Raw genomic sequence first — 26,526 nt, 5'->3', positions numbered from 1 at the left:
AATGATGAAAATTATGCATATTAGTCTGAAATTGATCTGATTTACTATATCACATACTAATTATGGTAATTTTTTTTGTTAATTTTTATTTTATAGGTAATTTCTACAACCATAAGTATGGCCTTAAATGCAGGGAATATCACAACGATAATAGATATCTTTCCTAAAGTAACAAATCTTTATGTAGAAAGCTTTCAGGATGAAGGAGCAACCTTTCCCTATAGCTATCTTGAAAGATTTCCCAAATTGCATTGGCTTGGTGTGCAGCATAGTTCCTTTGAGGAGATATTTCCTTTACAGGACCATATTATTGGTTTTATGGGAAAAATTCCTCCATTTAAGGCATTAGTCATTTCCTATTTGGATAAGCTCAAGAGTATATGGAAGGATGATTCTCAGCTACCACCAATTCATCAAAACCTAAGAGTCCTCTTTGTCACAAGTTGTTGTAATTTGGTCAAGTTGGCACCATCCTCTGCTTCATTTGAAAAATTGAGAAGCCTACGTGTATCTGGATGTCATCAGCTCATTCATTTAGTGACAAGTTCAACTGCTAAAAGCTTAGTGAGTCTTGAACGGTTGGAGATAAATGATTGCAAAAACATGGAGGAAATTGTAATGAATGAGACTAATGATGATGTAGAAAGTGGAATCACATTCAATAGATTGTGTGAGCTCAAACTTACTGGCATGCCAAGCTTGAAGATATTTTCTTCACAAATTCACACCTTCAGATTCCCAGAATTAGAAAAGATAGAAATAACTGGATGCCTTGAAATGAAGATGCTTTGTAAAGGAGTGTTGGAAACACCAAAGTTGTCCAAAGTGAAAATAGAAGAGCACAAGATGGAATGGAAAGGCAAAGGAGACCTTAACAAAACAATACAATTGCCATCCTCAGCAAAGGTATGATATGCCCACACTAACAAATATTGTTTATAAAAGTGTATAGTTAATGACCAAGGAAATACACAATTGATTATATCCTGTGCTTTATGCCAATGTGCCTGTCTTCAAAATTGCTTTTTTCAAAGGCTAACTAATATTATGATTTCGTATTGCAGGGTAGTGTTAATATGTAGAACGATAAATCGGTCATCCATGTTATCATTTTCAGGTTCGTTAGCTCTATGATTTTTTTTCCTGCTTATTTTCTATGTTTTCCCCTGGTAATTACTATGATATCCATGAAAGGCTAATTTATGAAGGGAGGGAAGCATTGAAAAAAATTGCACCTCTGTTTGCCTCCTATAAGCCAATTTTTCTTTTTTCTTAAATTATTTGTATCTTCTTGCTACATTTGTCCGTGCTTTCCTACTACTTAAAAGTAGAGTTACTTGTTGAAATTTACTTCAATATTTCTTTTCCAATAGGAGTTACAATAATATAAACAAATGCTACATATATTACAGGATGAAACAGAGGAGCCATCTTTTTGTGCGTGCGCCTTTTTTATCTTTTTTATATGTCAATATTTCTCTGTTTCTGTACATTCTCTCCCTATTGTATTGATCGAGTTAGTGGGGAAAAAAAAACGAAGTGAATAACTCTTGTTTTGAAGAGATTAACTGTGATTAAAGAAAAAAGAAACAGCTGGCATCTTCTTCTTTATATTATTTTTTTTGTTGTTGAGATATTTATGATTCAGTTTACAACCTTTCCTTGATATGTGCAGGATGTTGATGTTGGTCTACATGCTAGACTTTTCTTGGTACAATTCATTCTATGTATAATCACTTATCATTATAAAGTTGTTTCTCTTGCAGAAGCAAATGGTGAATCTGGGAATCCAATCTGGAAAAATAGAGTAGAGAGCTGGAAGTCAAAGGACAAAAAGAACAAGAAAAAAAAAGGAAAAAAAAAAAAAGAGGAACCTAGAGCAGAAAATGAGGCCCCATTACCACCAGAGCGGCAGCATATGGAAGAAATACAGTAAGTTCAATGAGAAATGAAACCACTTCTCTGAAGAGGACGACTTCAAATTATATCATAGTATCATTGTTTAGATACAGCCAGCTAGCCAAATCTCAAGCGGTAAAATAAGAAAACATAGGATGACAATGTTAACTAACAACCACCTAGATAAGGAAATAAGAACATGGAAAAACAAAATATACAAGAATGGGACGTTTAGTAAATTTCATGTATTCATGATTTTTTTTTCGCTCTGCTCTAACAGATTTAAATTATTCACACACACACACACATATTCTAATTAACATGCTGATTTATTTTGCAGGCTATCAGAGGGTGCTGAGCCACTTTCAAGAATTATTCCAGTCTCAAGAACCAAAATCTTGCCATACAGAATTGTGATCATTATGTTACTGATAATCCTGGGGCTTTTCTTCCATTAGAGTTACAAATCCTGTTGATAGTGCTCATCCTCTGTGGTTGACATCTGTCATCTGTGAGATTTGGTTTGCATATTTCTGGGTGTTGGATCAGTTCCCTAAATGGTGCCCCCTCAATAGGGAAACCTACCTTGACAGGCTGTTTGCCAGGTAAAATGCAGAGTGTTGTCAAATTAGTGCCCATTAATGCCTTGTGTTATAAAGATAGTTTTCTTTAACTTCAAAATCATGTTGCAGAAGAATTAGTTTGCTTTAGTTTTTTCTCCCTTCGACCCCTGATTTATTACAATCATACATTAATTCTAATAGAACTGAACATATCCGCACTGCAAATGCCTCCCTTTACAAGATCATGCAAAAGTCTCTTATGTCATTTCCTCTCTTTTTGCCAATAGTGCTAGCGAAGGAAAATTGATTTTCTGGTAAATGAAGAGGCATGTGAAACTGATATATGTTCGTCTAATCATTTAACTTAAATGTCATGTTGATACTATTCTCAATTTTACAATGACATGGCAGGTTTAAAAGAGAAGGTGAACCAAATGAGCTTGCCGCTGTTGACTTCTTTGTCAGTACAGTCGATCCCTTGAAAGAGCCACCGTTGATAACTGCAAATACAGTTCTTTCTATTCTTGCTGTGGACTATCCTGTAGATGAAGTTCCCTGTTACGTGTCAGACGATGGTGCTGCAATGCTGACATGTGAATCTCTTGTAGGGACAGCTGATTTTGCAAGGAAATGGGTGCCATTTTGCAAGAAGTATTCAATTGAACCACAAGCTCCTGAGTTTTACTTCTCTCAGAAGATTGATTACTTGAGGGATAAAATTCAGCCTTCTTTCGTCAAAGAACGTAGAGCAATGAAAGTAAGCATCTAGATCTACGTGTCCTTATAACTTTTAAGTATCTTAGGATCCCTAGGTGTTATATGGAGAGATTGGAAAGAATAATAAATAACAATCAATATAAATATAAAATTTATAATATATCAAGTTGCATTATTCACCAGTCGTAAACAGTGTGGCTTGTTTTCTAGATTCTATGAAATGTATTAGGGACCAACCTATTGGTTTGGAATTTTGAAAATAATTATCAATATAATACTTAATGGGTGGTTTCTCCTTCAAAGCCCCCCATCCAACCTTGGGGAAGTTAAGCGTAAGTTGAGAGTTCAGCGAAATTGTACCTAGTGAGATAAAACTTGTTGTTGGTGTTGTCATCTTAGAGTTGGGAGGAAAAAACAAGGAAAAAAATCCATAGAAAATGTAAAGGGTGAGAAGGAAGGGAAAAGATGAAAAGATGGTTAAATGACAGCCCTCCTCGTTGCAGAGGAAACTTATAGTATAGAAGGAGAGAGGAGTATGGAGAAACTAGGAAGACTAGTGGGAAAATTTTTCATACTCTAACCTTCCTCTTTATTGGCTTCCAAACAAAGAAAATGTTTCAATGAAACCTTCACTTCTCTTTCCCTCTGTTGTATCTCGTCCAAATGCATCATTAGAGCAGCTTTTTACAAATACATTTCATTTCTGCCACAGAGGGACTATGAAGAGTTCAATGTGCGGGTTAATGCTTTGGTATCAAAGGCTCAGAAAACACCAGAAGAAGGATGGACTATGCAAGATGGAACACCGTGGCCAGGAAATAAGACTAGAGATCATCCCGGCATGATTCAGGTACCTCTTTTACGAGAGATTCATAACAAAAAATCTAATTACCTAGCTGATATCATAGAAATTGGCAACATATTCTCCAGTAACTTATTTGCAATATGACAAAAATTTCAATTGGCGGTCTTTCTTTTCCACCATCTCCTTTGTGTTTCTTGTTTTTTTGATAAAAATCTTATTTCTCCGTTTAAACCTTTAGATAAGCAAATTAGATTTGTGTCAATTGAATCGTTAAAAATCTCTTAGGTTCCCATTACGAAGTAAAAAGAACTATTTGAGCAATTCTCTCTAGATACCTTATCTTTCTTTCTTTGTTTTTTTTTGGTGAACAGATACCATATCTTTCTGTTTCAAAATACAGATGATGCAACATCCTAATGGGTCCGTTTGGATGAGCGATTGGAAAAGTAGCTTATTGTCAATTTGACTTATGGAAAAGTGAAGTTGGGTAAAAGTTAAATTGAATAAGCTGAATTGTGTTTGGATTGGAGTTCAGAAAAGTTAGTTTGTAAAAGTGAGATTGGTAAAAGGTTGTTTGGATGATGATTGAGTAAAAATAAGTTTGGTTGTAGATATGAGTTTTAATAAATAATGAAATATGATTAAAAAAATAATTTTACATAATACCATAAATTTGAAATAATTTAATTAATTAAATGATATACTTGTGTACAATTTATATAAATATAAAATAAAAATAATTTTAAAAATCAGAAATATTATTTTTTTTAAAAAGCTATGTTAAGTGAGCATGTATGTAACATATACGTAAGGGAAGACGGACCTGTTGTAAAGAGGAAAGGAAAAGCCACGACAAAAAGTAAGGGAGAAGAGAGAGAATCTAGTAAAAAAGCCTGATCAGAAAAGCGAAAAGTAGCTAAAAATAGCTTCTTCAAATCGCGCGATTGAACCCAGCTTTCAGTCATAAGTCAGATATGTTAAACGCTAATCCAAACAATATCAATCTCCCCCAATCGTACTTATAAGCCCAAAAGCTGCTTTTTCATGCTCAGACCGCTCCTCCAAACAGGCACAATGTCTTTTCATTGGCTTCCTTGCTTTTCACAAAATTGAATTTGCTGGAGAAATTTCCATTTCAGGTTTTCCTTGGACGCAGTGGTGCCTATGACATAGAAGGAAATGAGCTTCCCCGGCTGGTCTATGTTTCCAGAGAGAAAAGGCCAGGCTACCAACACCACAAGAAAGCTGGTGCTGAAAATGCGTTGGCATGGACCAAATTGTAGTATCAATATTTCATATAAGTGCTTTAAGATTTTGTGATGCTTGACGTTTACTTCTTTTGATACAATTGAGGGTATCTGCGGTTCTCACAAATGCTCCTTTCATTCTCAACCTTGACTGTGACCATTATGTTAACAATAGCAAGGCTGTTCGAGAAGCGATGTGTTTTTTGATGGATCCACAAGTTGGCAGAGATGTGTGCTATGTACAGTTTCCCCAGAGATTTGATGGGATTGATCACAGTGATCGATATGCCAATCGCAATATAGTTTTCTTTGATGTAAGTATAAAGCAAAGTAAATACTCCCTCTGATCTCAAATATAGGTCACGGTAATCCATTTCACTAAGATTAAGAAAAAGAGCTAACACAGTCGAGCTCATTAAATTTGTCACAAATTAATATTGTTTTCCAAAAAATGCCCCTCATTTAATGATTAAAATACTACCATTAAATTAGCAATCATCCCTTGAGTTGAACAGTTTCTTTCCCTTATTTTGAAATCTGAAATTAATAGCAGAATTGTTATTGAGGGGTATTATTGGAACAAAATTTTGATGGACGACTAAAAATTTGGACAGTCCCCGTTGGCTAAAGAAAACAATTTCGACAATTTCAAATCTTCTTTCTCATATCTTTTGGTGATAAGAGGGAGTATAGAAGAGGCTTGGTCATCTCCATGTTCTTTTTATGCAATAACAAAAGTCCCATTGTTTTTTTGGCCAATAAAAAGAAAGTCCCTTTCTTCTGGATGTTAGCTGAATTTAATCAAATTTTCTTGTTCATAATATCGTTTAGCAACTTATTCATTACAACAATGGACTAAAATAGAGATATATCACAATGTTATTTTAGTAGCCTTCAACCACTTAATTATATGAATACATCAAGAGTTTCTAAAGAGTCTATTAACTACACATTTCAGGTTAACATGAAAGGACTTGATGGGATTTAAGGACCAGTATATGTGGGAACTGGATGTGTTTTCAATAGGCAGGCTCTTTATGGCTATAGTCCCCCTTCCATGCCCAACTTACCAAGATCTTCTCCATCCTGCTGCTGCTGTCCCTCCAAGAAGTCCACCAAAGATGCCTCAGAGTTGTTTAGAGATGCAAAGCGGGAGGAACTCGATGCTGCCATTTTTAATCTCAAAGAGATTGACAGTAAGCTTAGTTAATTTGGTCAATCAGATTTAGTTAAGGATATCGCTGAATTTTTAATATCTTATATTCTCCTTTCCTTTCCATGCAGATTATGATGAGCATGAACGATCAATGTTGATTTCGCAGAGGAGCTTTGAGAAAACATTCGGCTTGTCATCTGTTTTTATTGAATCTACTCTAATGGAGAATGGAGGGGTTCTTGAATCTGTCAATCCCTCAACGCTGATCAAAGAGGCCATTCATGTGATTAGCTGCGGTTACGAAGAGAAGACTGAATGGGGAAAAGAGGTTAGGCTTAGAATACTCTTGGTCTTGTACAAAATGCAGTGCAGAAGCAAGCCTATCAGATAATAGCAAGTTGGAGACATAGGATACCTAAGGACTAAACTTGGATAAAGCTTCTTAGGTGTTTGCTTTAAATTTTCTAATAAAAGCATAACATATGAAGGAATACTCTTAGAAGAACTAGTAATGTGATAACAGATACCTGGAAATTATATTGGAATTCTCTGGTTTCTTTAATTGATTGCTTTTTTTTTTGTTCAGATTGGCTGGATTTATGGTTTAGTCACTGAGGATATCTTGACGGGGTTCAAGATGCAATGTTGAGGCTGGAGATCAATTTACTGTGTGCCAATGAGGCCTGCATTTAAAGGGTCAGTACCCATCAATCTGTCTAATCGATTGCACCAAGTTTTGCAATGGGCACTTAGATCAGTTGAGATTTTCCTCAGTGGACACTGTCCCCTTTGGTATGGTTATGGAGGTGGCCGCCTTAAATGGTTGCAAAGACTGGCTTATGTCAATACTATTGGAAGACTGATTCAAAAGTTAGTTACAGAGATATCCGCCGAAGCTTGAGGAGCAGAAGTGGGCACCGATAAAATAGGAATCCATTATGTTAGTGGTTATTTTCCTTTGTTTTTTTTAATTATCATTTATTTCAATTTGCTGTAACTGAATATGTTATAAATTCAGTATTGTATGCATCAGAAATTTAATGAAATTATCAGTTTTGCTTCTCTACAGTTTCTCTCTCGTTGGCCTTGCATCTCACTGTGTGTTTTTTTTTCCAGTGTTCATTCCCCCATAAAAACCATCAGTTTGGTATCAGAGCTGAGTCGATCAAAGTAGGGCGTGATGGCAGTCAGTAACAATGGTGCAGTGAGTATTTCTCAACCTTCCATGCCCATTTTCAAAGGAGAAAATTATGAGTTCTGGAGCATTAAAATGAGAACTCTGTTTAAATCCCAAGAGCTGTGGGATTTGGTGGAAAATGGATATGATGAGAATGAGGAGGAGGCCAGAGTCAGAGAAAACAAGAAGAAGGACTCAAAGGCACTGTTTTTTATTCAGCAAGCAATGGATGATTCTATCTTCTCCAAGATTGCAGCTGCTAAAACAGCAAAGGAAGCATGGTCAACCTTGCGGGTTGCATTCCATGGCTCTTCTACGGTGGTAAGAGTAAAATTGCAAACTCTCCATCGTGAATTTCAGAACCTGCGCATGAAGAGTGAAGAAGCTGTGCAGGACTTTATGACAAAGATAACAGCAGTTGTGAACCAGATGCGATCATTTGGAGAAGAAGTGTCAGAAAAAACAGTGGTAACACATGTATTGAGAAGTTTACCTCCTAAATTTGATCATGTAGTTGCAGCCATTGAAGAATCAAAGGATTTATCAGCTTATACATTTGATGAGTTGATGGGTTCTTTGCAGTCTCATGAAGCAAGAATTAACAGAAAAGGAGAGATGACAGAAGAGAAAGCTTTTCAAGCAAAGGGAGAAACTGAAAATCGTGCTGGTAGAGGAAGAGGCAGAGGAGGATTTAGAGGGAAGAATTCCAACCGTGGCAGAGGTGGAGGCAGATCTGATTACAAAGATAAAAGGAATATTCAGTGCCATAATTGCAAGAAATATGGGCACATGAAAGTTGAGTGCTGGTTCAAAGACAAACAGGAAAATTTTGCAGAAGCAGCTGATAGTGAAGACAAGTTGTTCATGACATATGCTGATCAAACAAATGCAGAAGGTGAAGTTTGGTTTGTGGACAGTGGCTGCTCAAATCACATGACAGGGAAGAAGTCTTTCTTCACTGATCTAGATGAAACCCAAAAGAAGACAGTGAAGCTGGGTGATGACAAGGAGATGAGAGTTGAAGGAAAAGGAACAGTAGCAATCAACACTACTCCAGGTAAAACTAAATTCTTGGAGAATGTTCAGCTTGTTAATAATTTAGCACACAATCTGCTGAGCGTAGGGCAGATAATGGAGAGTGGATATTCAGTTTTATTTGACAATAGAGAATGTGTTATAACACATAAGGCAACTAATCGAGTAATTGCAAGGATACCAATGACCAAAAACCGAATGTTCCCATTTGATGTTAAAGCTATGCAAGGTTATGCTCTAGTGGCTGGTGAGAAACACGTTTCTGAGGTGTGGCATTCACGCTATGGCCACCTAAACATCAATGGGCTGCAACTTCTTGAGAAAAGAGGTATGGTTTATGGCTTGCCAAAAATTTCTGCAATTAATATATGTGAGAATTGTGCTTATGGTAAGCAATCAAGGAAGTCATTTCCTGTAGCAAAGGCATGGAGAGCAACAAAATGTTTGGAGCTTGTTCATTCAGATTTGTGTGGCCCTATGGATACTAAATCCTTAGGTGGGAGTTATTATTTTTTGCTCTTTATTGATGATTTCAGCAGGATGAATTGGGTATATTTCCTAAAATCCAAATCAGAAACATTTGGGATGTTTAGGAAATTTAAGGCAATGGTTGAAAAGCAGAGTGATGCAAATATTAAAGTACTTCGTACAGATAGAGGAGGAGAGTTTACCTCATCAGATTTCAACCGATTTTGTGAAGAAAATGGCATAAAGCATGAGCTCACAGCACCTTACACACCAGAACAAAACGGTGTAGCAGAACGTAAAAATAGAACAGTGGTGGAAATGGCGAGGTGCTTGCTAAAAGAGAAAGGGTTGCCAAATACCTTTTGGGCAGAAGCTGTAGCAACAGCCGTGTACTTGCTGAATCTCTCCCCAACAAAAGCAGTACAAGATAGCACTCCCTGTGAAGCATGGAGAGGGAGAAGACCTACTGTAAGCCATTTAAGAATATTTGGGTGTATTGCATATGTCTTTATAAATTCCCAAAGTCGTCATAAACTTGATGGGAAATCACGAAAATGTATTTTTATTGGCTACTGTATTGAGTCTAAGGCATATAAGTTGTATGACCCTATAGATGAGAAGATTATTATTAGTAGAAATGTGTTGTTTAATGAAGATGCAGGCTGGAATTGGAGTGAGAACAACTCAGATAGCAGCAAAAATCAAATGCAAATACCATTAATTGAGGAAACAATTTCTACTTCAGTCAATGCACCTACTCCAGTCAGTAGTCCAGCAACAACACCATCAAGAAGGAGCTCAAGCTCTGCCAGTGAGTCTTCTGATGAGACGCCACCTAGAAAATTCAGATAATTGAGGGAGATATATGAAAATGATCAGTTTGCATTAATGGCACTTGACCCTACAACATAGGATGAAGCTGCTGAAAGAGAATTATGGCAGAAAGCTATGAGAGAAGAGCTCAATGCCATAGAAAAGAATGCAACACGGGAGTTGATTGATTTGCCGGAAGGGAAAAATGTTGTAGGCTTAAAATGGATCTTCAAGACAAAGCTTAATGCTAATGGAAGTATTCAGAAGCATAAAGCACGGCTAGTGGCAAAAGGTTACTCTCAACAACAAGGGATAGACTATGAGGAGACATTTTCACCAGGGGCATGATTCGAAACTATTAGATTACTTCTAGCAGTGGCAGCTCAGCTCAAATGGAAAGTATATCAACTTGATGTCAAGTCAGCATTTCTGAATGGAGAACTAGAAGAAGATGTCTATGTAGAGCAACCAGAAGGTTTTGTGATTCAGGGAGAAGAAGAGAAAGTCTACAAGCTGAAGAAGGCTCTCTATGGCTTAAAACAAGCCCCCCGAGCATGGTACAGCAAAGTTGATGCTTATTTCCAGCAGAACAAATTTTTCAGAAGTGAAAATGAGCCTACGCTATATGTAAAAAGGCAAGGTACATCAGATTTCATTATAGTCTGTTTGTATGTTGATGATATAATATATATGAGCTCAAGTACTTCACTGTTAGAAGAATTTAAAGCCAATATGATGAGCAAGTTTGAGATGACTGATCTAGGCTTGCTGCATTACTATTTGGGGTTAGAAATTAAGCAAGATGAAGCTGGAATTTTTGTGTGCCAAAAGAAATATGCTGTTGATTTGTTGAAACGGTTTAGCATGTCAGATTGCAAGAAAAAGGTTACTCCCATGAATGTTAAGCAGAAGTTACAAGAAGATGATGGAGCTCCAAAAGCAAATCCAAACCAGTATAGAAGTCTGGTTGGGGGTTTGATATACCTGACACACACAAGGCCAGATATCTCATTTTCGGTAGGTGCAGTGTCAAGGTATATGAGTAATCCTTCAATGAAGCATTATGGTGCAGCTAAGAGAATTCTAAGGTACATTGCTGGTACATTGAATTATGGAATTTGGTACACTCATTCAGATCAATTCAAACTGGTTGGGTTCATTGATAGTGACTGGGCAAGCTCTCTAGATGACCGAAAAAGTACTTCTGGTAATTTATTTGGCTTGGGGACAGGAGCAATCACATGGATGTCCAAGAAACAAGCCACTGTTGCACTGTCAACGGCAGAGGCTGAGTACATTGCAGCTACTGCAGTAGCTTGTCAATGTATTTGGCTTAGAAGAGTACTAGAAGATGCACAACAGAAGCAACTTGAAGGAACTAAGCTCTACTGTGATAATAAATCAACTATTATCATGGCAAAAAATCCAGCATTTCATGGAAGAACAAAACATATAGAGCTGAGGCATCATTTTATTAGGGAATTAGTGGCCAAGGGAGAAATTGTCCTGAAGTTTTGCAACACTGAAAGTCAAGTGTCAGATATTTTCACTAAGGCACTATCTGGTAAAAGACACATGTATCTCAGAAATCTGCTTGGTGTGTGCGACTTTGAATCAAGGGGGAGTATTGGAAGACTGATTCAAAAGTTAGTTACAGAGATATCCGCCGAAGCTTGAGGAGCAAGAAGTGGGCACCGATAAAATAGGAATCCATTATGTTAGTGGTTATTTTCCTTTGTTTTTTTAATTATCATTTATTTCAATTTGCTGTAACTGAATATATTATAAATTCAGTATTGTACGCATCAGAAATTTAATGAAATTATCAGTTTTGCTTCTCTACAGTTTCTCTCTCGTTGGCCTTGCATCTCGCTGTGTGTTTTTTTTTTTCAGTGTTCATTCCCCCATAAAAACCATCAAATACCATTGTCTACCTATTCACGTCCCTTCCTCTCATTGCTTATTGTTGTTTGCCAGCAATCTGCCTTCTCACTGGAAAGTTTATCATACCAACGGTAACTTCTTATTTTTATTCTTCCATCTATCATGAAAAGCTACTGAGGTATATTTGTTCTTATTCATTCATTGGTCCCTTATAAGTATTTCAACCAAGTTCCATATTATATATAGGATACTCTTAGCTACGGAAGTAAAGAAACCAATTTATAGCTAATCAATATGGTCAGAAGTTGATGGAGACTTGGTGGTAATTGAGTAACATGGGATGATCAAGGGGATTATTTAAGTAGTTTGCTTCTCTTGCCTCTACAATTAGTTTAGGGTAGGGTTCCCCATTCTACTTAAGCACCTAGCAGAAGTTAATGCAGCATACTTGGACATAGTGCATAAATTGTGAAACAAATTAAGACACTACACCCAGATGTCCCAAATCCCTTACATCATATTTTATCTGATGCACTTTCCAAGCTTGCAAGTGTCCTCTTTCTTGGGCTTTTCCTCTCCATCATGGTGACCAGTGTGCTTGAGCTGCGTTGGAGTGGGGTCACTATCGAAGATTTGTGGCGTAATGAGCAATTTTGGGTGATTGGAGGTGTTTCAGCCCATCTTTTTGCTGTCTTCCAAGGATTTCTGAAGATGTTAGCTGGTGTGGATACCAACTTTACTGTCACTGCCAAGGCCGCTGATGACACTGAGTTTGGTGAATTATATATGATCAAGTGGACAACACTCTTAATCCCCCCAACAACCCTTATTGTGGTTAACATAGTTGGTGTTGTTGCTGGGTTTTTTGATATACTTAATGGAGGACATGAATCCTCGGGTCCACTGTTTGGGAAGGTGTTCTTTGCCTTTTGGGTTATTTTTCATCTCTACCCGATCCTTAAGGTCTCATGGGGCGACAAAATAGGACTCCAACCATTGTTGTCCTTCGGTCAGTTCTTCTTGCCTCTGTCTTCTCTCTTATATGGGTCAAGATAAATCCATTTGTGGGCACAGTGGACAATACAACCATCTCTTAGGAGTGCATTACTATAGACTGCTGAAGCCAATAAAAGGATTGTGCCAAATATTTGGACTGTTTTGATTATGAGTTCCAATTAAGCCATAGATATTACTTCTTTTCTGAACTGTTCTGTAGTTTGACAATAAGTTAAAAATTTGTATATTTCTTTTTTTTTTTTTTTAGCATTGGAGAAAATCTTGTGTCATCTTGTGTAAAGATCAGGTTTCAGTATCTCTATGTAACAATGATTGTATTTCCAATTACATATTAAAATGATTGACATGCAGGATGTTGTTCTTTTTCTTAGCTTGAAATCTAATTAAGAAATTAACAAGGGTACCAATTAAACTAAAACGGTTATTGTTCAGCTATCTGAGTAAAGCTTACTTTTTTTTCCCCCTCCAAATTTTCCATCATTTTTTAATTGTAATTATTAAGTAGCTTGTGCCAATGAGTAAGATGGAAAATTAAAAGCATAGTCAATGTTGTAATTATTAAGTATACACAAGCGCACACAATGAGAAGGGGGCTGGGAGAGAGTACTGGAAGTGAGAGTGCTCTCCTGGTTTTCTAGGAACCAGTTTTATGACTCAACCTATAAACCTTTATAATCCACAAATAATTACCAATTAATTAAAGAATAAAAGCTATAAACGAATCTCAAGCATGACTAAAACTGTAAAATAACAATTCTCAAAAACTCATGCAATATGGGAAAAGAATCAAATGGTGGCATACATAATTTCAAAACCAACTTTCTTTGATTAGTTATTTCTTTTTAGTTTGTAGTTCTTCATTATTACTTCATAACTTTCGTGTTTTAATTTGGTGTCAAACTCTCATCTTCCCTCATAAAGGAATCCTCTAAAACGACAATTGTTGGAGGGTGCTGGAAGCTGCATGCATACTTTTTTATGTTTTGAGTAATTATTTTGCCAAAAAAAAAAGAACTTAAGAGTTCTGTATACCTCACTTATCAATCTTTTTTGAGAAATTCCCAAAAGAATAGGCAAACCACTTGTTGCAAATAAGTAATGAAATAAACAAAAAATGCCATGAAAAATTGGTTTAGTCTTTAGTTTTGAGTAAGCGACATACTCCACCATTTATTTCTGACTCCTTCTACTCTTTGTAATTTGAATGTAAAAGACAGAAATGTCAATTCCACCCATACATCAACTTCATACAGTAATGATTTTTGAAATAAAAAAAAAAAGACATCATATATTCCTGTGATTTTATTTATAAATTATTTTCAACATGTTCCACGGTAATTAAGAAAAACCTTAAAACTTATTAATACTATCTTAAAATTTTTAAAAACTTTTTAACTCTATCGTTATTTATTATAGGGAAAACCATATTGGAGGTACCTATACTTTCTTTTAATTTTTAATTTGGTACCTATGTGTTTTTTTCCCCTTTAATTAAACATTTAATTTTATCTTTTTAGCAACATTAGCTCTAATAACTTTGTTCTATTGATATTTTTAGTCTCTACATAAGGATTAATGATGTTAATAGAGCAAAATTAAAGATTTAGTTAAGAACAAAAAACACATAGGTACCAAATTGAAAATTGAGAGAAAGTATAGGTACTTCCAATATGGTTTTCCCTTTATTATATAAACTTTAGAAATAACAATCTACATAATAATAAATGAAGGACAAAGTTATACATTTATGTTAAAATTTTAACAATATAACTTATAAATAAAAGAAATAAAAATCTCCCTGACTTAAAAATAACAATAGCTGCCTGCTGTTTTATGTTTTGAAATAATTACTATTCGAAAAACAAGCCCAAGAGCCCCTTACCTTACGTGACCAAAATTCGAAGAAATTCCCAGAGGAACAGACAAATTAAACAATTTCTTGCAAATGAGTAATGAAATAAAAATACCATGAAAAATTGTTTCAGTCTTTAGATTTGAAAAAGTGGCGTAAATAATGCACAGTTTATTTCAGGCACCTTTTCCAGTTTACTCTTGTAATTTGTATGCAAAAGACACAAACGTCCATTCCAACGCAACTTAACGTATCATGCCATGATAATAAAAACACTACTTCAAAATTATATTTTTTAATTAAATTAATTTTAATTTTAAAAATTTTTGAAATATCATTGAATTATGCTTTTAAAATCAATAAAACTTAGATTTTTTTAATAAAAATAATGATGTCAAATTCATATATATAATCGAACTATTGTATTGATCTAATTAACTAAATATCTTTTCATTTCATGAATTATATTTATGGAAATAACATATAGATTACTCAACTCTTCACTTGATAGTGTGCCAAAAAAATTGTTAAACTATTATACTTAATTTAATCATAACTCTTTTCTTTTGATATGAGCCATACTATGAATTTTATTGCCGAATAATTAACACATTGTTTTTTAATTTACTAATATTTTTGCCAACATTATTACTCCTCCAGTCCTAAATATGAGACTTATTTTATAGTATAAATTACACTATAAATTGAGTCTTATATTTAGGACTGGAGGAAGTATTATTTACCAACGTACTGCTGCAATCCTTAATATAATAGTCAATTTAATATTTAATTTGGTCCTAAATATAAAACTTCAATTCAATTTGTCTTCAATATTTATCAATTTCTTCATGAGCAATAACTAAAGTGATTGCACATATTAAGAGATTTTTATCAAAAAGTAACTCCAATACACATTATTAATAAAGACATTTTAGAAAAGACAATACTTATTTATTATGACTAATTTTTTTGCCAACTATTTATTATAATTAATTAAGTTAACTATTTTCTTAATTTTTATATAAATTAACTATCTAGCTCTTATATGTATTAGAAAAAAATGGGCAAGAAAGGGGAAAAAATAAAATAAAAGAAAACGGTTTAACACACATTTCTCTTTTTAATTTGATGAGCATTATGTGGAGAAAAAACTACACACAATTTCTTGTACATTAAACAAATATACTACCTACTGTGCTTAAAATAAAAGTTAAATAATTAATTTATAAATATTAAAAATATTTGTTAACTTAGTTATTTATAATAAATGCATGGTGGTTTTTCTAAACTACTCTCTTTAATTATGTATATTGGTACCATTATTGAAAATATCATTAATATATGCAATCAATAGGTTTTTTGGGAAACAATTATAAATTTGAAAGGCAAAATAAATTGAGATTTTATGCTTAAGACTAAAGTAAATCTCTTATCTAGTTCTAATATTTGCAAGATTTCAAGACAAGAAGTTTAACTTTTGTAGTCTTATGTATAGTACGGATTTAAATTATGAGTTAAGTAAGTATTTGTCAAACACAAAATTATCTGAGACGTTGATCAAATGTTGAGTTTCGCTACTTCGGTAAAATGAAAGAGAACATTTATCTGAAATCTAAATTATTATTCACATTTGCATTCAAATGTGTAAAACTTGCTTAAAATGACAGACTTTACATACTTTGTACTCCCTCCGTTTCTTATTATAAGAGACAAATAACCGAAATACGTTGATAAAAAAAACAGTTAAAATTAGTTAAAAACAATTAATGTGTAAAAAGTATAACTTTTTTCCAAAAATGCCCTCATTAATAAGGAGAGAGAGCATGAGAGAGAACAATTAAATTATTAAAAGAAAGAGAAGTGAGAGGAAGAGATAGTGTGAGTTGGAGATAATAAATATGGGTAAAATAGTAAATCAATACAAAAAAGCAGAGACAACTTGTAAGTGTCTCTTATATATAGGAACATACTATAAGCATCAAATGTCTTTTATAATAAGGAACGGAGGGAGTATCATTTTAGCAATCTCCCTTCAAAATTAAAAATGAACATGTTCCAAATCCTTTTCTCATTCTTCTTCTTCCTCCTCCTTCTCCCCTGTTCCTCTCTGTCACCACTGAGCCGAAATGAGTTCACCACTTTCACTTTCATGTCTTCTCATTCTCTTCATTACTTCTCCCTCCATGAGCACACCCACTTCTTCTTCAAAATCGTCTCTCGACCCGAACCAGACGAAAGCACTTGAATCCCTCAACATCCCCACCTCAACTGATCCATGTTCTGAACCTTCCTTCCACAATGTAACTTTCTGTGACTCTGCGACACCCTTTCGTCATCTTCTTTCTCTTTCGCTCTCTAATTGTTCCTCTTATCTCACTCTCACCTTCACTGCGTTGAAGTCTCTCTCAACTCTTCAATCTCTTCACTTCCAAAACTGTCCTATCGCTCCCATCGCCTTCCCTTCCGAGCTCATTGCTTCTCTCAGATCCTTCGTCTGCATTAACAGTCTCCGTAAGCTTACTGGCGTCTGGCTCTCACGCCTTGAGAATCTCACAGACCTCACTGTGTCCAATGTGCCTGTTAATGCTTCTGGTCTTCTTGTGATAATTGGACGTATGAAGAAACTCAAGTACATCGCCATTTCTTACGCCAATCTCACTGGTTTTCTTCCCAACTTTATAGATTCTAACGTCACCCACATCGATTTCTCTGGTAATCAGCTGAAAGGAAGTATACCCACTTCATATACGAGGTTGGACAGTTTGGAATTCATGAGTCTATCGTATAACTCGCTGGATGGTGAAATACCCACTTCCATTGGGGACTTAATATCCCTCAAAAACCTCTCTTTGGCTTCGAATTCGATTTCCGGACCCATACCCGATTCGGTTTCTGCCATTCCTGGCTTGGTTCACATGGATCTGAGCTCAAACAAACTAAATGGTTCGATTCCCAGGTTCCTCTCGCAGATGAAGAATCTCAAGCATTTGAATCTGGCGAACAATGATCTTCATGGGGTTTTGCCTTTCAATTTGAGTTTCATAGAGAGATTGGAAGTGTTCAGAGTAAGTGGGAACATTAATTTGTGCTATAATCGTTCGATTCTGTCATCAAAACTGAAACTTGGTATTGCTCCCTGTAATAAGCATGGAATGCCCATTTTGCCTCCACGAGGGAAGGATCTTTCTTGGGATGATCCAAGTGATTCAGATTATGATGACTATGAAGAGGATGATGCTAAGGAACGTCGTCATTGGCCTAAAAAGGTTGTTCTTGGTGTGTCAGTAGCGCTTTCTTCTATTGGGATTCTGGGTATTTTCTTATTCCTCTGTTTGAAACGTTGTCATTGAAGAAAAAGAGATTAGCTTAGGAATATTGACAAATTTAGTTGGGTTTGTAATTATTTATTGTAAGATGCAGAACCTCAATTACATTGAAGAACGTGACTTCGTAGGTGTGAAAGAGGGGAGCAGAACCGGGGGGGGGGGGGGACAACGACGGCCATGAGAGAGAAAAATATTATAAATTGTTGTATTTTTTTCTCCGGTTATATGAATAGCAAAAGGAGAGAGAAAATGGTCAACAAATGTTGATTAATGATTTGGCGCTTGATATTCTTTTTCCCATAACCCTTGCAGACCACCTAAAATACCCTTATATAACATTAAATTATATATCAATCCATAAGTTAAGTAAATTAGATTTAAAAAATGATAAATATGAAAGAAAAAATAAATTAAGGTCTTATATGTAAAACCAAATCTGAATATCTAATTAGTTCTTATATTAAAAATTGAAAGTAATATTTAGTGTACAATAATTATACAACAGATGTATAATATTCTTTTCCCATAACCCCTTGCAATCCGTACGTAACTGCTATCTCCATATGCATGCAACATGACATTATCTTTCTTTCTCAGATGTTAGAATCTTATGCAACCGCATTCTATTTATAGCCTCAAACAAAACAAAAGAAAACACTGTTATTTCACCTGCCCTCTATTTCCCACAGCTCAACAAAATTTCTTCCATCTGTATTCACTTTGGTTTAATTAATCAAGTGAAGAGGGAAATGTAGAGGGCACCAAAGAAAGACATGGGTGAACCTCACTTTCTTCTCTTTCTCACCCATTTTAATTGAATTTTACTTTTAGAGAAGATTTATCTACTACTTGAAAGTCAAACAGAAAATGGCAGTGATCCTGTTTAAAAAAAAAAAAAAAACCCAAGTAAATACATGTAAGAATCCAAAAGGTAACAAACTATTGGTAAATACGAAATAATTTCTTTATAACAAAACTCAAGAGCTAAACTTGGTTAATATCATACCAAAATTCTAAAACCAAAACCACAAGCTTCATGTATAGTGCTCCAGGCTACAACTTCTTGGGACTTGTTAAGAATTACACCTGCACACTTGAAACCACTTCATTGCCTCTTCTTTAGTCACCCCATGTTGAATTCCAATTCGGGACTTGCATTTTTGGGGTCGACCAACACGAAAACCGGGGCATTATAACAAAGAAATCCATCCCATAGATCTCAGCTGAAGGATTATACCCTAAGGTAGAACAACATTAGCCAGTTAGTCAAATTTACATACATGAATGCTGCTAATAAAAATTGTCAATCAAACAATAATAAATGGATCATGTTTATTGGTGGTCCCTGCCAGAAAAAATGGATCACAAAATGAAAAACAGTCACAAGTTAACATGAAGAAATAAAATCTATTAAGAACAAGCATCGTTTGATGGACACAGAGTAGTTCCTGTCGCAAGGCCCACACAAATTGTTATGGTTTTGACCAAAATGCATCATTATTAAGAGGAGTTTGATTGAACCGATATCAAAGACTTGAAGAAGTTCAGGCATAACGGAATAGACTCCAATACAAGTATCAAGACAGGGTTCTTTAAACATTGTTTCTACCAACTTCAACCATGACTGATAATACCATAAGAGCCTTTCGTCCTTAATAACAAAGCTCTGACCACTTAACTGAGTCATAAAATTCTGGAAGAATATCTGGACCAGAAATCACAATCAGAAAGACAGAAGCAAAAATCAATTTTCCAGTAATGTAACAGTGTGGTGATGCACAGGACATTAAAATTTCTCCACCATTTTGCCTGATGGAAGATAGACAATTAAAGTGAAGTTAATTAGTTTCATAATCATAACATGGGATATATTTTTCATAATTCTTTATTTGGTAACCATGATACTTATAACATACTTGATTCCAAGATCAATATGCCCCTGAATACCAAATCCAAAACATCTAACAGCACTGAATACCAGGGCTTGTCCACTTAATTGTTCCAACATTTAAGCATGCCACTAAAAAAAAAAGTGCTTACAGGGTAAATGAGGTGATTTTGTTTTGATCCCAGCAAAAAAGTTGCCTTCCTCATTTGGTCGTTAACAAACAAGACAATTCTCAATTTTCGTCACTTATAAATTTGCCTCCTTCAGTAGGTTTTTAAGAGATAGATACTTCTCAAGGTAAGTGGCTCCCAAATAAAACTGTTATAAATAATGGTGTCTCACATATGAGTATATCTGAATTTGATAGAAAGATATGGATATTCGATAATGAACAGGTGAATAGATTTATTTCAAGAACCAAATTGAGAAATACGTCATCTATGAGGTAAGGACTGAATTGCAAAATAAATAAGGGGAGGGATTAACGTCTATAGTGCATCCATTTTGCGAGCTTATCTTTAGGAACAGACAGCAAAATGAACTCGACAAAATATTAAACGTTTAAGAAAGGTCTAATTTTTTCATCGTCTCTTTTAATCAGGAATTCCAGATAACACAGTAAAGCATCATATGTAGTACAAATGCTTCGCAGAAACATTCTGATCTCTCGAAATCCAATATTCTTCTAAAACCTAGCAGAAATTAGAAAATGGGTACAGAGCCAACCTTAGCATTTCTAGTAACCCCGAGCTTCTGGACTTTGATTTTCCTCATTGGGTTGGAAGACTTCTTTTCCGAAGCCTACATAAGCATTCGTATTAAACAAAATCACAACTTGCCAATGGATAAAAGGAAAATCGATTTATCAGTGAGAAACCGCGATCAAGCGATAACAGAGAAGTATACCAGACGCCAGTGTACCACAGCGAATCTTGCAAAAAGACAATACCCCTGCTTTTTATTTAACTTAAAAATTTAAAAATTCCATTGCCGGGAATCGAACAGTGGTCTATCACGTGAGAAACGAATATCCTAACCAACTAGACGACAAAATTGTACATCGTCGCGTTAACTAAGCAATCTTAAATTTAGCAAACCCATTACAATTTGTCACATATTTTCATCAAAACCAATGTACTACTTCCAGTTCTAATTATAAGAGCTAGTTAACTAATTTGATAAAAAAAAAAATAAGTTAAATTATTTATTTATAATAAATATATGTTATTTTTCAAAAAAATATACTTGCTAATCAAGCATGGACTTTCTTGAAATAAAAAAATAAATATGAGTAACAAAGTGGATTAGGGTCTTATATTTAGGACCAAAATAAAAATCAAATGAAATCTTATATTAAGGATCGGAAGTACTATATCACTATATCTTATGTGTTATACAGATTTTAAACAATAAATTGCATTGCTTATGATATATGAGAATTGTTGATTTTTAAATTTTTCTTTATACATGATAACAATATATATATAATTTCATTTAATTTTTAATTAGGTTCTAACACAGCTCCTTGAGTTAGTCTATCCAAGAGACAAACTCCACTTTCAATCCGTGGGGGAGGTCCGTGGCCACTTAATAATTATATTATGAGTGTTTTAGTTTATGTCGAATTGAAGCCTTGAAATACAAAAGGAGGCTGGCGTCATCATCTTCTTCATCTTCCTTCTCCCAAAATTTTCCACAAAAAGGCCAACAAATTTCGAGAAACCAAATATAACACAGTCATCTTCATCGCAGAAGCATAGAAACCAAACGCCATGACTTTATAATCTCAAAATAAAGGGAAGTTTAGGGCCATTTATTTTTATATTTTGTTTTTTCTCAAAATAATTTTATAAATTTTTTTAAAACAATTTTTGGAAACAACACACACAAAAAATCTGTTTGGATAATTATTCTAAAAATTACATTTGAAAATGAACATATTAAGACTAGATGGTGAAATTTTGATGAGAAAACAAGTCTTCAAATAGGGGGGAAAAAGCCATCCAACTGAGAAGAAAGGGTTTCTCAATTTTTCTAAACAGAAATAAACAATGTAAAAATAAAAACAAGAAACAACTAAAAAAATTTTTAGTTCTTTTTAAAACCAGATTTTCCTTCTTTTTTTTTAAAACACTTAATTAAAAATAAATTACCAAATAACTTTTTTTAATTTTTTTGTTTTAAAAACAAAAACTGCTTTCAAAAAATAAGAAAAAAGGCGTTAATTTTGCTGTTTGGATCTTCAAACTTCCTTCCATCGCATGACGACGCCAAATTCCAGTGAGGTTCACTTGGCACTCAAATCAGGTATAGGCAAAGAGAGCTTCAAGCAATATATAAATCTAGGAGAGATGCGAAACTAGATTCAGAGTGAAGAAGTGAATCTGGGAGGACGAGGGGGCGAGACCTTAGAATAGTGACGGTTTGCTGAGGACGCTGATTAATGACGATGGTTTGGATATCAGGAGCGGCGGCGGACAAGGTGGCGAGAGCTTACAATGGAGCCGCGGACAAACGGGCAAGAGCTTACAATAATTATAAAATGAAAAAACTAATCTCGCTGTCCTTATAATTTTACCTGATTTTGAATTAGGTCCTTCTAATTTTCTCTTTTTTATAAAATCTTTATAATTTATTACATTAAAGGAGCAAGTCCTTCTGTTAAAAATATTCCCAACGCTGTTAATGCTGCATGACATGGCATTGAAAAGGCCTGCTTTCTTTTTCTTTCTAACGCCGGTGATGAGCTTTCTCTCTCTTTCTCTTTCTTCCCTAAAAGCTTGTGGCTCTCTCTTTAATCAATCAAGGGCCAACCACACCAGTTGATCAAGACGAAAAGCTCCTTCGAAAACTGTATTCACACGCACTGCTTCTGTGTTGCTGGGGATTCAGGATGAAGTCGCACGAATATTGGGATTCGGCATTCTGGAATGATAATGGCAATCAGAGCTTCCAGTCGCGTTCCTTGCTTCTTTTTCAGCAGTGGCAACAGAGTTTGCACCATTCTTTGTTGCTTCCGCTAGAAACGCTTGATAACATTTGAAATCAGATCATTGAAGAAGTTGAAACCATTTCCATATTTTATATGCTGCTGCTCGGCTTCATGTCTATGTGGTTAAAATGCCTTTAATATCATTGTACTGTATGAATTTGTTTACATATATATATCCGCTTGCCATTGTTTCAAGGGCCTTATTTTGTCGCTAAGCCTGAATCTGAATTAAATACCCCAATGGCAATATGACAGGCTCGTGATTATCAAAAGCTTTTAAGAAACGGTGTATTGTACTCCTCCGGTACTTAATATACGACCTAATTCTTGAGTTGATTTTAGTTCTAAATATAAGACTCATTTATCATATTTATCAATTTTCTCTAAATTACTCTTATAGATATTCTTTCAACCATAATCAAGTAGAAGAAAGAGATGAGGTATTAAGAAAAATGATTATGGTGCTTTAGAAAAAATGTGTTACTTTTCTTATAATTAACTAACTTACCTAACTTCCTTAATCTAATCAAATTAGTTAAATGGGTCTTATATTAAGGACCAGAGGAGTATATGTTAAGCGAATTTTTTTAAATAATAAATTAAGGTAGTTTTTGTTAAGATTTTAAAAAAGAATACGCAGCTGTATATAACGAAATTTGTCATAGAGTAGATTTCCATTTGCAAGTTACCATGTTTGGGCTCAATTTTACCTTCCTCTTCTCCTCCCTGCCGTAGTACTCCATCTTCACCTCTTTTGGCACCTTGTGGAACTCACGCGCCGCCGCCAGCATCTCCTCCAGCAGCTTTGTGGTTATCCTATGATTCACCACCTGAAAAAACCCCACTGTCTCGGCAGCACACCAGACTTTGCTGACCACATCATCATCAACACGATCCCCTCCATTGGCGACCATGTCTTTGAGATCTATCACCGAAAACTTGAACTGGGTCTGACCTCTTTCACTCCGGAGACCTTCGTCGTCGGCGATCTCCTCCGGTGGCCGTATGAAAATTCGAGGAAATTTCGTGATTCCTGATTCAACCAGGCCTTTAACACCGGATTTAGATTTGTCGAAGGCCTTCATTTCTTGCAAACGATCGTAGGCGTTGGAGCTATCCATATTGCAAACAATCGTCGGTTGATTGATGATTACAAGAGTTCAATATCGTTCTGTCATTTTATAATTTTAGTTAGTTTTATGTGGCTGGCCCTTTATTGATTAGAAAGAGAGCCACAAGCTTTTAGCCTTTTATTAGGAAGAAGAGAAAGCAAGTCCACGCAGCATTTTCAATGCCATGCCGCATAGCATTAACGGCGTTGGGAGTATTTTGAACGGAAGGACTTGCTTATTTAATACTCTTTTGGTCTTATTTATAAAACACTTCCAGCATATTTTACATAGACCAAGAAAAACTTTAAACTTCATTAACTCTCATTTAAAATTTAATGATTTTTCAACTTTATTCCTATTTAATATATATTATACTTCATATAAACAAAGTCAACACAATAATAAATAAGGGGTAAAATTGTACATCCATACAGAAAATTTCTCTTAGTGCTCTATAAATAGGACCAAAAAATTCCTTTTCTCTCTACCCTATAAATAGGACCAGAGGAGTATAATTTATTATAAGGATTTCATTTTTAAAAAAAAAACTAGAGGGACCTGACTCAAAATGAGATAAAACTATAAGGACTGTCATATTAGTTTTTCCTTATAAAAATGTCTTATTATTTATTTTTTAAATATTATTAATTATTATTAAAAGAAATTATTGAATTTATCATCACAACCATGGCATTGATGATGGCATAGCTGTTATGCATTGTTTGGTTGGAAGGTATTTGGAGGAAGGGCATGGGAGAAGAGTTGTGTTTGGTTGAGCAAAATGGAGGGGAGGGGAGGAAAATTTTTTTATCTTTTGATGCTTACCTTTCCTCCTTCTACTCTCCTCCAAATTTGGGGTTTTTTGGAATAGAGAGAAATATTATATCTCATCCTTACTAAATTACCCATGTTAGTTTTTGACTATTCTAAGTTTATTTTGACCATTCTAAGTTTATCCTTTTCAGTAAAAAATTTTTTTACTCTTTACCTTTTTTTTTTATACTTTTTTCCTTTTCATCCTCTACTATTTTTCTATGGATTTTTTTTACTCCTTAGATGTTCTTTTTTTTTTCCTGCATATTTTCTTCCTCTGATTTCATTATTTTCCACGCTCTTTGCCATTAATCTTCCCCATCTTTTCATCTTGCCTGATCCCCCACCTCATTCATCTTATCAGTATTTTGTATTCATTTATTCTGCATAAAGTTATTCTTTACTGGTTTATATGAGTTGAAGTAGTTGAGATCTATTAAAATGATATTATCAATAACCAAATTCATTGATATACATGCCATATATACCTATTTTAATTCAATTTTATTTTTTTACACAAAACTCTGTGTATTATCTAATTAAGCATGTGAAGTTGCACACATTATGTAATTAAAGATGGAATAATTCAAAACTTGTGGCATAAATTTATTTATAATTTATATAATATGCTAAAGATTATAATATATTTTTTTGATTGACATTTATTTTGACATATGATTATTTATAATCTATTTGTTATGTCTCAAGATATCTGATTTTTTTTATATTCACAAATTACAAAATAATGATTATAATACAAATATCATAAGAGATAAAGACATATTTTTCAACTTATAATTAGCTCCTCTCCTTTTTCCTCTTAAATTAAACAAGAAATCTCCCTTTCACTCTCTTTTCCTCTAACCAAACAAAACTCATAACTTTCCCTCTCCTCCCCTCCCTTGCCTAACTCACCTCAACTCCCCTTCCCTCCATTGAACCAAACAAAGCCTTACTGTCTGCTGCCGCCTATCCACTCCGCTCAATCGCTTTTTGCCTTGCTGTTGTTCTATCTTCATCTCTTATCTGGGATCTTTGTTGGGTCTCACCGGCGATCTTCTTCAGTACCCTATGAGTCTCGTGCTCGCTTTACTTTCTTCTTCTCTTGCCTTCGTCTTCGGCTCTATCTGTGGGTCTCGCCTAGCTGGGGTCTCATCAGGGGTTTTCTTCAGTTCGCCATGAGTGTCGCCTCTTACACTCCTTTTCACTTTCGCTCTATTCATGGTTATTCTCCTTTTCGTTCTGGTAACCCATTCTGTCTCTGGCTGCTCCTTTTCATTGTGTTCACGACAACTGGTTGCAAGCGTAGCTCTTGGCAAGTTTTTTGATTTTGCTTCCCATTCTGGATTCTTTTTCGTTTGGGTTCATTTTATTCTTTTCTTTGTCATTTTTCAGCCAAGTGTTGATTTTTTGTATTCTATATTAAGATGATATTTGTATTCTTGTTCTTTGTTATTCTCTGTTTGTTGTTTAACCTGGTGTTGATTTTTGTAAGAATAACGGGTTGAAATATCATATGGCTTGACAATTGTCGTATGTAAATTATATAATTCATATTGTACAAGTTTTGAATACTATTGAAACAAAGTTGCTGGTCATGGTTCCTTTTTTTTAAAAAAAAAAAAAGTTTAGGGGGTGTTGAGCATCTGATGATATTTTCTTCAGAGTTTATTTCTATTTGATATTTAGAAAAAAAAAATCACATGTTACCAGTTTATGTGAATCTGTTTTTAAAATTCTGAACACCAAAGTCGGAACTGCA

At 34.7% G+C, this 26,526-nt stretch overlaps 2 protein-coding genes and 1 pseudogene across 2 annotated transcripts; 2 read left to right on the top strand and 1 right to left on the bottom strand.

Moving 5' to 3' along the window:
* The first annotated feature begins 117 nt into the window (after positions 1 to 117).
* On the top strand, positions 118 to 13,131 carry LOC114715090 (cellulose synthase A catalytic subunit 8 [UDP-forming]-like; annotated as a pseudogene).
* Positions 13,132 to 16,759: 3,628 nt separating this feature from the next.
* On the top strand, positions 16,760 to 17,983 carry LOC114715089 (receptor-like protein 51). Its single transcript, XM_028899894.1, has one exon. The coding sequence runs from the start codon at positions 16,760 to 16,762 to the stop codon at positions 17,981 to 17,983; it is 1,224 nt and encodes a 407-aa protein (XP_028755727.1).
* Positions 17,984 to 19,291: 1,308 nt separating this feature from the next.
* Positions 19,292 to 23,960, bottom strand: LOC114715088 (1-aminocyclopropane-1-carboxylate oxidase homolog). The gene is made up of 5 exons (XM_028899892.1): positions 23,550 to 23,960; positions 20,574 to 20,648; positions 19,857 to 19,898; positions 19,594 to 19,664; positions 19,292 to 19,304 (listed from the first exon to the last, which is right to left on the bottom strand). The coding sequence occupies exons 1-5, from the start codon at positions 23,958 to 23,960 to the stop codon at positions 19,292 to 19,294; spliced, it is 612 nt and encodes a 203-aa protein (XP_028755725.1).
* Positions 23,961 to 26,526: the final 2,566 nt, after the last annotated feature.

This window comes from Neltuma alba, unplaced genomic scaffold, assembly GCF_004799145.2.
Source record: "Neltuma alba isolate B1F8T4 unplaced genomic scaffold, ASM479914v2 tig00011574_pilon, whole genome shotgun sequence".
NCBI classification, from domain to species: Eukaryota; Viridiplantae; Streptophyta; class Magnoliopsida; order Fabales; family Fabaceae; genus Neltuma; species Neltuma alba.
Note: the sequence above shows the minus strand (reverse complement) of the source record. Positions and strands in the feature narration are given on the sequence as shown.